This window comes from Erpetoichthys calabaricus, chromosome 1 (assembly GCF_900747795.2).
Source record: "Erpetoichthys calabaricus chromosome 1, fErpCal1.3, whole genome shotgun sequence".
In the NCBI taxonomy this organism is placed as follows: Eukaryota; Metazoa; Chordata; class Cladistia; order Polypteriformes; family Polypteridae; genus Erpetoichthys; species Erpetoichthys calabaricus.
The window spans coordinates 71,441,298-71,455,315 of record NC_041394.2 but is presented as its reverse complement, the minus strand read 5'-3'; the positions used below and the strand labels follow the sequence as shown (position 1 = coordinate 71,455,315).

General features: G+C 35.6%; 1 protein-coding gene across 2 annotated transcripts in view; it reads right to left on the bottom strand.

The window, feature by feature from the left end:
- The window catches only part of pbx2 (pre-B-cell leukemia homeobox 2), a 44,697-nt gene that overhangs the window by 20,278 nt on the left and 10,401 nt on the right, over window positions 1-14,018 (bottom strand). For both annotated transcript variants that reach the window (XM_028801704.2, XM_028801695.2), the window contains exons 3-4: window positions 6,501-6,745; window positions 600-790 (exon numbers count right to left, since the gene is read on the bottom strand). In XM_028801704.2, coding sequence (XP_028657537.1) covers window positions 600-790; window positions 6,501-6,745 — 436 coding nt within the window. The remainder of the gene's footprint in view (window positions 1-599; window positions 791-6,500; window positions 6,746-14,018) is intronic.

Sequence of the window (14,018 nt, the reverse complement as noted above, 5' to 3'; positions counted from 1 at the left end):
CTGAAGTGAGTCTATTTGCATTCATTTACAATTACATGATACAACAAAAATATTGTTTAAGACAAAAAAATTGAACATTGGCATACAGAATTAGGAATTCTGGCAAGTATAAAAAGCATTAAATGAGTTTCAGAATATTAATTTCATTACAATTCTTTGCTTTACTACTGCTTTTGTCTTCTTTAAATGTTCTGCAGGTATGTGTATATTCTGTTATCTTCACAATTTATAGAAAAATAATCTGCCTCTGGCTGTGCTTTATCATTTGTTACCATTTTTTTTACCACAAACTTTTAATGGATGTATAATCTTACAGACAAGAGGAACTGATTTTTGAAATAACGTTTTGTTATACAAGGTTTCCAAACAATGCGTTCTGTATAGCATTGTGTTTAATTTTTTTTTTTATTATACAAAACCCTTATAAAACAGTTGATAATTTATCAATATTTCAACTTGCATCCAAGTAACAGTACATACTCCTCTCAAAACAAATAAATAGCCCAATCACTGGTTGAAAATACTCTAGATACACAAAACTGCAAGCTGTTCATGCAGAATGTGGATTACTTTGCCATCATCCCCACCCCCAACCTCACCTTGCATCCAGGAAACGCGAGCGGAGAATCATCACAGCCTCACATGTGCTCTGCTTGAGCTGCATCTGAATACTGCTGAACTTCCTGTGGATGATGGTTACCATTCTCTCTATTTCTTTAGGTGACACCGGTCTTGTGCGGGACTGCTCTCGTAACAGATTCATTACATGTGTTGTGAACTCATTGCATGCCTGAAAAATCATAAAAGAAAAGACTGGATGTTGCAAAATAATATGTAGTCCGTTAAAAACAAAAACAAAAAAAAAAAACGTGGTACTTCAAACAGACTCTTGTAAATGTTAGTCGGTTTCCAAAACATCTTGATTACTAAGATTTGCAGCTTTGTTACAGAATATCTGTCAACAGCAGTTGACAAAGAAGGGTGAATGACCACTTACATTCACAGATGGGTTAATTGCTGCCAGATAAAGATGCACCTAACTGGTATAACAATTTTCTGGTATCTATTATTTAGTGCACACCTATATTAAGGAGTATAATTATTATTATTCTGTACTAGTTATAGGTAGTGATTAAAAACTGAGTAACTAATGTAGAAAGAACTACAGTGCCTGGCGTAATCTGCTTGTGATTAGTATCCTATGTACAGAGATGGAACAGGAGTGACTAAACATAGCTTTATTATTCACTCTAACAGTTGACAAAGAGCTCAGTTTTTCTTACAGCTCACTTGTGACCCACATTTTCTGGAGAGAGTCATTAGAATGATCACCACAATTCGAACATTTTTAATGAGAACAGGCCATTCAGTCCAACAAACCTCACCAATCACATTCACCTAATTGTTGGTAGCAGACCAAGTTGCTCTGATCAAACTGCACAAACCCTTGTAACTGTTTATGGCTGGGTCAGCAGTTATACCAGGCACTCAGAAAATGAGAGATACAATCTCTCAAATATTTCCAAGGCGATGCCTCTTGGAAGAACTCCAGTGGGCACTGTGCCTTAAAGACCTCTTGTGGTAGATTCCAACTAGGTATCCTCACAAGAGGCCAAACTACCTCAGCTGGCTCCTTTAATCCTGAAACTAAAAACCCAATCTCCCAGTTATCCCCACCCCCCGCCATCATATCACCGAGAGCAAGGCCAAAATCAAAAATTGGTATCAGTTTATTGCTGTATGTACCTATAACCCAATTCTTTAATTTATTAACCAAAACAACTTAAAAGGCACTTAAAACCTTAAGTTATGGTGTAAAGATATTATGCTTGGACTCTAGAATGTCTATTTACCAATTAGTTTTTCATTTTGTTCGTATGTGTGAAGAACTTGGGAGTATCCAGAGAAAATCTTAAACCCATGGCAGATCGATCAAACAACACACAGCAACAACTGGCTCAGGTACTGAACCAAGGTTTCCGTTTTCTGTGAGGCAGTAATGCTAACTGCCAAGACCATACCACATTCCATGCAATCAGTAATAAACAAATATTACTACTACTGAAGAACCATGAACAATACCACAATAAAGACAGAAAATAGCCAGAAAAATGTTTTATTTTCCTTTAAAGAGGCTATTAATCAAATGAAATGCTTTTAACCACAGAGGGGGGAAAAAAAAATATATTACATACATACACACACTCCTATATATTCAACACATGCATGTGCACAAAATACAACAAGAATGCACATTCTTTGCTGCAATTCTTCATTTATTGTTTTGGGTGTGTGTTGTTCTTGAAAATAAGCAGTAAGTGCCATTTTTGTTTGCATGAAAAGGTAAATATTAAATCTTGGAACAGGAGACTGTTGCTTTAACAGGCCTATTTAGGTAAACGGAAAAAGAAGAGAACAAGATAATATAAATATTTGCACAACATATATTTATATTCGTGCTGCTGCCTGAGAAGGTCCAGAGGTCTAGGTTCAAATCCTGGACCAATAGCTCTGTGGAGTTTACAGGTTCTTCTGTATTCACTTGAGTTTTAATATTTGTTTCATTATGTCTGGCATCAAGTCTGTTGGGTTCATGTGAGACATTATACATTGTACTTGGTTTAAACATGTGCAAGCTTGCTCTATGATATATTGTCAGATCTTCCATGGTTCGTTCCTGCTTTGCAATCGGCTATGGGGACAGATTCTGCCCCCCTTATAAATTTCTATTTCATGAAATTGATTTTGAAAATATATGGATATATTTACACATATAATGTAACATCAAACCAAGAATTTTAAGATAATACTTTTATGTCATTCATGTAATTTTCTGCACTAGAATATTTAGGCCTGTACTTATTACAGATATGTGCAGAGTAATTATAATTACCATGCTCCTTTGCTTTCAAACTGACTCTCACCCTGCTTCATTTTATTCTATCTAGACAAATGAACACCTATAAAACATGCCCAATGTAATTAATACAATAGTAATTCCATAGGAATTTGATCTTTATATGATCCTCTTGATATCCCTCTTTATATACTGTGCACATGTGGAAATACTGAAACCTAAAATCATTGCTACTGTAAGTATGCAATACTCTGCAGCAAGGGTGGGCCTTTACAGGGGTCTGCCATTAGAAACACACACGTATATATTTTATATATGCACACATACAAAAATATACATACACATTAATTATATATATATATAAATATAACATTTAATATCCAACCTGGACTCACCTTTCAGTCTCTCATGCAACTAACTCCGTAACCCAAGCCTGACAATACCCGTATAAAAAAACAGCACTTCTTAAACTGTAAAAAATATTTTATTTGAAAATGGGATGTTAGATGTAGCTTTTTTTTTTTATAGAAATACAGGTATGATTACAGAATGAAAATTAGAGGTTAGATGTATTTTTTTAATAGAAATTCAAACAAGCTTCTACTTTTTTTTTGCATTCAGGTCCCATTGCCCAATCTTTAACTTTGTCTTTTATCCATCCAACCATTTTCCAACCCGCTGAATCCGAACACAGGGTCACGGGGGTTTGCTGGAGCCAATCCCAGCCAACACGGGGCACAAGGCAGGAACCAATCCTGGGCAGGGTGCCAACCCACCACAGGACTTTGTCTTTTATTTACTTTTAATTTTGATCCTTCAAAAATGTCAGCATTGAAGATGCAATTCTGAATGCTTTCACCACATCATTTTTCTTAATTCTGGATCAACTTTTTCCAGGATTGTTAAATTTTTCTTTCAGTGTAAACTGGTGCCGTTTCACACTTTTTTTTTTGTTCATCACAAAGAAAACCTTGAGAAGCGCTATGAAACTCTAACATTACAGTATCCGCACATGACACAAATACCCATGAGGACACTAGGTTGGGCATGGACTCAGAATTCAGCTATGTGTAGAATGTCTCGCCTATACACTCACCAAGACACTTGCAACAGTCTGTCACTTTCTTTTGGTCTAACTAGGGCTTCGGCCTCTGCTCGCTTTGCTCGCCAACCCCTGTGTTTGGTTTTCCAGATGCACACTTTTAAGATTTTTTTGTTTGAATTTTTGCTATTAGTTTCACGTTTATTTCAGAACTTCTTTAAAAACAATATTTGGAATCTTTAGAGTCCCAAAATGCTGAATCTTTTAAATGAGGTCCGTGAGACATGTGTTTAATGACTTTGTACCATAATTCAGAATAGGTTTCTCCGTTTGGAATTTCAGCACAGACAAAACGATCCACGTCATCAGTTAATTTTTTTTTTGCAAAGTAACCAATAAATGCGTGTGAGGTAAAACCCGTTTTTTGAAATTCTCTGACTTAAACTTCAAAGCCTAACAATATTTACATACTTCAGACATATCACCTATGTCCATATATTCAATCTCTATTCGCCTTTTCGTTATTCAACCCCCCCCTTCAACCTGGAAGGGACGCTACAATACTTTCAGATTTTCCTGCTTTTATATTCTTTACCTTTCTCTGCATGTGTATCGCGCCATCGTTTTTTATTTTGAGCCTTTCGAATTCCACTGCTTTCATAATCTCTAACCTGCTCTACATGTGTATAGTGCCAACGTTTTTGAACATATTTTTTAATCAATTTCACTTGTGCCAGACTGATTATTACTTTCCTTATTTTCTGAATTTGCACCTAGATTATTGTTTTTCTTTTTTGCATTTTTTTCTCTCCAATGCTTTTGAGTCTCTTTTCTCCACGCTGCTCTTTCTTCGCTTAGTCGTTGACGTTTCATCTATAATGTATTGTCCTTATATGCTTTATATATGCGGAGAGCCCTGGACCTGTGTGTGCTCAAAGCCTTGACATGACTGAGTGTTTTGCTGCCCGTGGTCTTATTTGATATTGGTTGCAAGTAGGGCGTGTCTTGCAAGAATCTCATGTTCTACGTCCCCGCGAGACGCTCCGTGGCCAATCTCTTTCGTCTCGCGGGTCTTTTAAGTGTCTTCCGTGATCTTCATGTGAAGATCACGTCTCGTCTCCCTAGTCATTCTCTCTCCCAGGATTTTTTTTTTATAATAGAGAGACAATAAAGAGACAGCTTATTGCAGGTTTCCCCAAGACTCAGCAAAAGTGTAGGGGCAGCATTAAGTATTCTTTGCATCGCATTATCATCATCATCTTCGGTGGCCATTTTTGGTTGAAAAAATGTTCATTACAGTAATCCCTCGCTATATCGCGCTTCGCCTTTCGTGGCTTCACTCCATCGCGGATTTTATATGTAAGCATATTTAAATATATATCGCGGATTTTTCGCTGGTTCGCGGGTTTCTGAGGACAATGGGTCTTTTAATTTCTGGTACATGCTTCCTTAGTTGGTTTGCCCAGTTGATTTCATACAAGGGACGCTATTGGCAGGTGGCTGAGAAGCTACCCAACTTACTTTTCTTTCTCTCTCTCTTGTGCTGACTATCTGTGATCCTGACGTAGGGGGTGTGAGCAGGGGGGCTGTTCGCACACCTAGATGATACGGACGCTTGTCTAAAAATGCTGAAAGATTATCTTCACGTTGCTACCTTCTGTGTGCAGCTTTTAAGTATGCTGCACGGTGCTTCGCATACTTAAAAGCTCAAAGGGCACGTATTGATTTGTTTTATCTGTCTCTCTCTCTCTCTCTCTCTCTGCTCCTGACAGAGGGGGTGTGAGCTGCCGCCTTCAACAGCTTTGTGCCGTGGTGCTTCGCATACTTACAAGCCAAACAGCCCTATTGATTTGTTTGCTCCTTTGAAGAGGAAGATATGTTTGCATTCTTTTAATTGTGAGACTGAACTGTCATCTCTGTCTTGTCATGGAGCACAGTTTAAACTTTTGAAAAAGAGACAAATGTTTGTTTGCAGTGTTTGAATAACGTTCCTGTCTCTCTACAACCTCCTGTGTTTCTGTGCAAATCTGTGACCCAAGCATGACAATATAAAAATAACCATATAAACATATGGTTTCTACTTCGCGGATTTTCTTATTTCGCGGGTGGCTCTGGAACGCAACCCCCGCGATGGAGGAGGGATTACTGTATACTGAAATTTACATTTTGTTAATACGAAATCCATTTAACTTGATGCTGTTTGAATGTCTGTATGAGCCAACAAAAAGTAGTCATTAATCTGAAAATTTTCTTACCGAATTCTTTGGTATTTGCTATAACGGGATTTTATGTATATATTATAAATAAAAATTTTGACAAATACATAATATTTTAATTTCACACTAGTTAGGATTTTTTTTTTTTTTTTTAAACATCAACACACCTCTTGTTATATTGTACTGTTGCACATGTACTGTTGTCACGTGTTTCTTAAAGTGCCACATCAAAAAAATGAATAATATAAACCTACTTAAAATTATAGAATTGTATAAACAAATGAGAATAGGTAGAACCAAAAACATTACTAAATCATTGTACAGCACAACCAAGTGCAAAGTTGCCCTTTCACTGAAAATAAAAGTCAGAGGTATGTTAACTCACTTGTTCATATTTCTCCAGCTCTGCATGGTAAATGTGTCGGATCTGGCTCAGTTTGCTACGATAATCGGAATGTTCCATGGAATTATCAGGTGATACCCCACCAGAGGATGTTGCAGCAGAGACCGCTGCTGCAGCTCCACCCCCTTTCTCTGGCCCAGCCACACCTTCAGCTAGTAACATGTTGTCTAGTCGGACAAGCTGTGGATCAACAGGCTCCTCATCTTGGTTGCTTCGTACAGATAAGCCTGTATTTATATAAAAAAAAAAAAAAAAAAACAAAAACAAAAAAGTCAAACAAAAATGACAGGGATACAAGTGCCATCATTACATATATAAAACACTATCCAGAATTAGATGCATTTTCTAACCGGCGCCATCCGGGTCTACATATGTACTATATATTATTAAGGAATACCTTAAGCACGTATAAAAAAAAAAAAAAAATCTCTTCTCCTACATTGGTAGTAATTTTTAGTAACAATGCTTTAGTAGTCCATCTACGAGTCTCTTTTTCAGACTCAGGTTACTTTAAATTGTACTATACATTAATTATAATGAAATGTACACGTGACTGCATGAAACAAATATATTAAACAGCATTTCATATAAAGGGTGCTATATATTCAGATGGGTCTTGGGTTACTAACAAGTTCCATTCCTATAGATATTTACAACCCGATTTTGTAAGCAAGTCAGAACATGTACTGAAAATGCCAGTTAATGACAAAACTGTAAAACAAGCATACTTCTTTATTATTTTAAATAAAAGTGTTCAAACTTTATAAATGACAGTGAAACAATATTACTGCCGTTTAAAAATTATAAAATGGCCTGCTGTAGATCTTACAACATAGCTTGTTGTGTAGTCGGTTGCATCCAGTGACACGTTAACTAAAAGCACAAAATGATTAAACATGGTGACAAAGTACGTACTGTAGTATTCATCAGCGTTCGTGATGGCTGCAACATATTCTTCTGTGTCAAAACTGGTTTAGTTCGTTCTTAAGTAAAATTACAAAAAACAAAAAACAGTGGAAAATTGAAATTCACTTGAAAAAGAACAATTTCCATCAGATGATTTTTAAATAAGCTCTAGACAATATACCAAGGTTTTTACAATCCGATTTTGAACACAGGATATTCAAATGCTGTTAGTACAATTTAAAAATGAACTTCAAGTGTGAACCATGACAACTGTAACTGCAACAAAAACAGCAGGGAGAAACAATTAGTAACGCCCTCCTAGACCAATTGTATGCTCATAAGGTCCAGAGAATATCACTGAACAGCAGACTGACAGAGGAGTGAAATATCCTAACAAGTTTTTCTTTTTAGTGAAGGAGTTATTTCTGGCTCCACATCGGCTATGGATGTTGATAATAGCTTGTGAATGTTTATGGTAAAAACTAAGGTACAAATGGAAGGCAAAATAACAACCACCACATAAAAACAAGTTTAACTTTGGAGTAACTAAAACAAACTAAAGTAAAACTAAACCTATGAAAGTGAGTCACAGTAGGATGATTGCCAATAAGTATGTGCGTCAGCTATTAAAGAAGCCTGACAATTATCACTATGGTATGTAATTTTATAAAGCAACATTAGACAACTAAGAGGCAGTGCCCTATATGCAAGAGAATTACTCATAAAAAAAAAAAAAAATCTATAAAATTATTTTTATGCATCGAAAGAAGACAGTCTCAGAAATAAGCCAGAATATACCAGATATGGACAGACAGCATCTGAAAGAGAAACCATGGTTGCAAGCTGAAACACAAGGATATGGATAGATGGACATTTTATAGGAAAGCTACTAATTGCTGCTAAAGTACAGCCTCAAATAGGGGTCTCAAATTACTTGAGCTGCCAGGGGTAGGTTATAAATCAGGTTGAAATGTTAGTGTAAAGGGGTGTACAAAGCCCACTTAAGTGCAAGATTATAAATTTCAACAACCTGATACTATACTGTATCACTGAAATTCTGAATCTAGCACAGGGTAAAATGGCAAACTTAAGTGCATTTAATGATGTAACATATCCACTTGCAGTTTACTCCAAAATTTGCATAAAATGTAAAATTTACATATAAATTTACAATAAGAATTAAAAATTCATTATTCAAACAACATTAAGTTTGGCTTATTTGTAAACTACATTAAACTCTTCTTTCTGTTAAAAGTAAAGTGTACCCATCAAAACAGAGATGTCAATAATTATGACTATTATAGACTGTTTATAGCACACTAAGCATTTATGTACTTTAAAATTCTGACTCACTACAACCTTAAGAATATGAGGAACACTTCACAGCCAGTCAACTTTACCAGCATGCAAAGCATTTGCAGTGTAAGTGAAAATACTGCAAGGGGGTGAGATTTAGGAAAATGCATTTGTTCAGGAGAAAGCAGGTGAGCAGGATATTGCTTAAAGGCAGCATCAGATTTATCTCATGAAATACTTTGCAACAAGTTTCAAACATTTAAGGACTGTAGTTGATAAAACAATGCCACTCCTCGGCTGTGGAGTTTTCACCTTAAGTGAACTGCAGTAAGCAACTGGTTTCTCAAGTTTTCACCCCATTCCGAGTTGCATATAAAAACAAGGTGACGGTCATTTTAGCTTCAAGACTGAATGCTGCAATCCCTTTTACATCCTTTTGTTCAAAGGCCTGACCTCATGTGACTGTGTTGGGACTATAAAAGCATTCAAGTGGCTAATTTCATGTACCAATATACTTGAGCAAGGTACAATCCACCATAGTTGCTCAGTAAATAAAATTTTCCACAGACAGTAGTAGATCTGATTCACTGGTCAAGACTTTGGTCTTAAATTCAAAAGGTTGATCCTGTTTGTTTCCTGCTCATGCACTGCTTTGATTGTTCTGAAAAATATTTATTTTAGAATAGCTTAGCAAAAAAATGTGTTTTGTCTGTTGTAAACATGCAGTTGGGTAACTGGAAATGTGGATTATGTGACACGGGTAACCAGAGTGTTTTTTTTTTTTTTTTTTATTTTAAACAGACATTTTTTTATATTGTTTTTTTACTGTGGTCCAGCATTGATCTCCACAGATAACAAACATTCTGATACTATGGGTATCTCCATGAAAATCGGAGATTATGAATTTTTACATCACTACAAACCACATGGGGTAAGAAACAAAAATTTTGGGGAAGATCATCAGTGACTCCACAAAGGCTTAGTGATCTACTAGTGCTAGCTATAGAGAATCAACTGCGTTATAAAACAGTCAGAAGAGTGCAGTTTCAAGTACATTTTCTTAACATTCTGTGCTATTTTTATATATTTTGTGCATCTTTATTTTATTTCCCTCTGTAAATACTATGTACACTGGCAGCAGACGATATGTGGCACAAAGCTGGCAAAGAACCCAAAACTAGCCCTACTGAACTTTAGAGTTTTACAGCATGCAATTGTACATTAAGCACAAGAGATTACCAGATCTAACCTGTAATGCAAGTACTTCTGTTTTCAATGAAAATTCTGCAGCCCAAACATTCTGGTCGTCTTCAATGGGTATGCTCCTCCCCTGAAGTGTTTGTTTATTTTTTTGTAAATAGAAAAACAACTGAGATGACCGACTTTGACTATGCTATTGAGACATTTGCAAAAAAATAAATAAATAAAAATAAATAGCAGCCCTTTGTTACCTACGATGCAGGTTACTCATACACCCAGTCTTAATACAAAAAAAAAAAAAAAATTGCACACAATAAATGGTAAAATCAAAATGACACCACTGGCCAATTTTTGTTCATTTCCCAGTCCCAGCAATCGTAGACAGCTTCAATTACATTGAGGTCAGAGCTCTAATACAGTCAATTTTCCATCTGCAGACTTCCAATCCAAGAGGGTCTTAATTGTGTTTGCAATGTGATTGAGGTCATTATCCTGAAAGATTACGTTTTTGCCAATAAGTCAATTTCCTGAAAGTACAGTATGATGAATCAGAATTGGTTTATATTCCTCAGCAGTCATCATTCCATTGATTTTGACCAAACCCCCTTATCCAGTTGACTGAAATGGATCCCAGACCCAGCTGTCACCATGTCTCACAGAATACTGCAGACAGGCACTTATATGCTTTTTATGAACTCTTATTTCTAAACCAAACATTTTAAATATTTACCTATCACTCCATAAGACCTTCTACAACTGGATTTGTTCTCCATACTTCATGGCTTTCACATGCTAAAAAACTCAGTTGCTCATCGCCTTTCTTCAAGAATATTCTCTTACCTGCAACATGCCAGGCAGGACCATTTTGTTTTAATATTCTCTGTATAACAGAAGAATGTACCTTAATGCAAGAAAGTTAAGCATGCATTTAAATTAACTTCCTTCCACCTACAGATATGTTTAAGAACTGCTCTGTTCCAGGGAGTTTGAGTCTTTTGCTGCATTTTAGGTTTCAGCTTGCCCAGCTCCTTCAAATTTCTTTATGGCAGCTTGAATGCCACATCCTGAAGGTTTGCTTTGGTAGGTTGTTACTTACTGACAGAAGCCTAATTGATGAAAAAGTGTGATTTTATATCTGTCAAAATTAGTTAGCTTAACCATTTCTAAACCTTGTCTTAAGGCAACTTGGTATTTCTAGTTGCCATTTAATTTCAGCTAATCACGTCATTAATTTGAATTAGTTGTGCTGCTGGTGGAATTTAATAAATATATGGAATGCCTCTCCTCAATTAGAGGTTTAGGAACCAAATCTGAATTGTTCTTGTCATCTCACAAGATATCAAAATGTTTCTGGAAAACACAAGAAATTCTTGTTACTTTTTATTGTATAATATTGATTACATTTACTCTAATGTTATATAATGTTTATAAGAGCAAATAAAACACTTTCTGCTCTGATAACTACCTTCAAAAATGTGTCTTGGTGGCTTAAGACTTTTTCACAATACAATATATGATGTAGTGCTTAAAGTTATAATTCATTAATAATGAGCAACAACTAACATTGGCTGAATGTACAAACAGTCAAAAAAGCGAGAGGGTCTCCTTAATATTTACGGTTCGGTGGCAACTGGGCAACAGTCAACTCAGCGAAAAGACAACCCTGCGACATCCTTTATCAGTTAGGTAATAGTTAAGTTCAAGAACATTTTTTAATTATATTTAAATGACAATGTGATTTAAAATATTGAAGATAAATTTATATAATTGACGAACAAACTTTATTCTGCAGATGGAACAAACTCTATCTTACATTATCTTCTGCAACCAAAATTGCTAATCCTTTATATAAATTGTATTGATTGTAATCATATGATAATGATACAGTATTTAGAATACAAAAGGTGACCTGCGAGTACAGCTTAAGGAATATCTTTACACTCAACGTATTGGGACTCTCAAAGCAGACGATTCTGTGGATTTTCCGGCGCCCCAATGTTCCTGCTGTGCAACAACTGCCTTAAGATGCCCAAAATACCCAGCTATAGACTAGGGCTGAACAACTTTTTCCAATTAAATTGTTTGAATATCACCTCTTTTTTTTTTTTTTTAAAAAAACCACCAAATGGTACAGTTAATCTAGCAAATGCTTTACTTTGATCAGCAGGTCATGTGTCTACAGTTAAAACAATAATGTAAAGAATATGAGCATCAATTCTCTTATGAATGAACTAGTCCCAAAGTTGGTTTTCTGGAATTTGCTTAGATATGAAAGACTGAATGTAGGAATAAACTCATGCAAAATTTCCAAAAAAAACGATACAGAAAGGCATACATGAAATGAAAAAAAAAGTGCCCATAATGTTTCCTAATTGAAGTTAACTCACATAGAAGTAATGTACCATTGTCTCTATGTAATATGACATATAAAGCAACTATTTTGTTATTCATCAGATATTGCAGGAGTTTCACTATGCATGTCTCAGTATAAAAGATATGCATTTTATTTCCCTGTTGATAGAAATACATCTGCATGAGATGCTACCACAACCATGCAAGTCCTGTGCTCGGAAATCTTTTTCAGAATGCAGTCATGTCATATGGTGCAAGGCAGGAGCCAATCATGGATGCAACAACAGTGCATCATAGGATACATTTACACACATGCACTCAAGTGGGCACAGAAAAATTCTGCACACCCTATAGACTGATAAAACTGGAATTAAACCTGTAGCTCAATTTCAAATTATTTTCTACACTAAAATTATTACAATACTATATACTGAAAACATGAACTTGATTAATCACATTTCAGAATATTGTGTTATAAATACCAGGTAATGGATTGTCCATGAATTTCAGCTCCACACATGTTGCTTTACTTGGATGACAAGAATCCAGACGCACAATGCTAGTAGCTGGATGAGCAGATTTGCAAAACAACATTCTGGAAATGCAGCTTTCAAAACATTATTGGCCAGCAACAATAACCCTTGGGCTATAAGGTTATTACTTCACAGCATGTGTGATAAACTGAAGTTAGTAGCAGGCAGCATAATATAGAGGTTAAGGTTATGGACAACCAAAAGGCTACCAAATCAATTGCCACCTCAGACTTGTTGTGTGACTCAATGCCACTCAACTAACCTTTTTGAGCTCCAGCTGTAAAATGAAGTAAACTTAAGTGTAATGAATACTGATATTGTGAAATTGCTTTGGAGAAAGACATCTATCCAAAATGAAAAAATAAGTGATACATTATTTTGAGAAAAGATGCTAGTACTCATACATAATATGTCTATACAGTTTCAAGAGGTGAACAGATATACAGAAACATTGTTTTGAAAATTGAAATCTATCTATAAAAAAGTCAATGTACTGTATGTGTGTGTATGTATGCATGTTCCAGCATCACTTCCGAACTGGAGCGATTTTCATGAAACTTGGTACACATGTTCTTCATTGGTCGACTTAAAATACTGTAGGGTGAAATCAACCCTAACCCACCCCCTTCTAGGTAGGGTGGGGTGATCTTGCGGTCTTGTATGCATGTTATCATCCAGTTGACACTCGGAACGACCACCAAAGGGTGAACTGGAGGTGACTGTCAGCATTCTTTATGTTTGAGCGCCACACCCCTGTTGCTTTTGAAATTAAATAGAGTTGGCCGGTTCTGAGCGTCAACTGGATGATACCATACATACAAGACTGCAAGACAAGCACATTAAAAATAAATTTAAAAAAAACTTAATTGTTTGTTAATTGTTTGAGAAAAATAAATTAAAAAAAAAAAAAAAAAAACACTTTATTTTCCTCCCGGGCAACGTTGGGTATTTCAGCTATGTTAGCTAGTATTCAATAAATTTTAAGGTTTGTGTTTCTCATCTGGACTATGTCCTGATGGGTTAAAACTGAAAGCTGAATCAGAAATGCTTTTTTTCATTTTGTTTGTTTTTAATAAAAGTAGTAAATATGGCCTCATTTTAAAAATCAAAATGTCTGGGGCAAAAGAAAATCAAACTGCTTCATAGAAGGTAACAATTTTAGAGTATGGCTTCATTAAACTGGTGCAAAGCTTCCCATAGTTTGGTAGTCTGT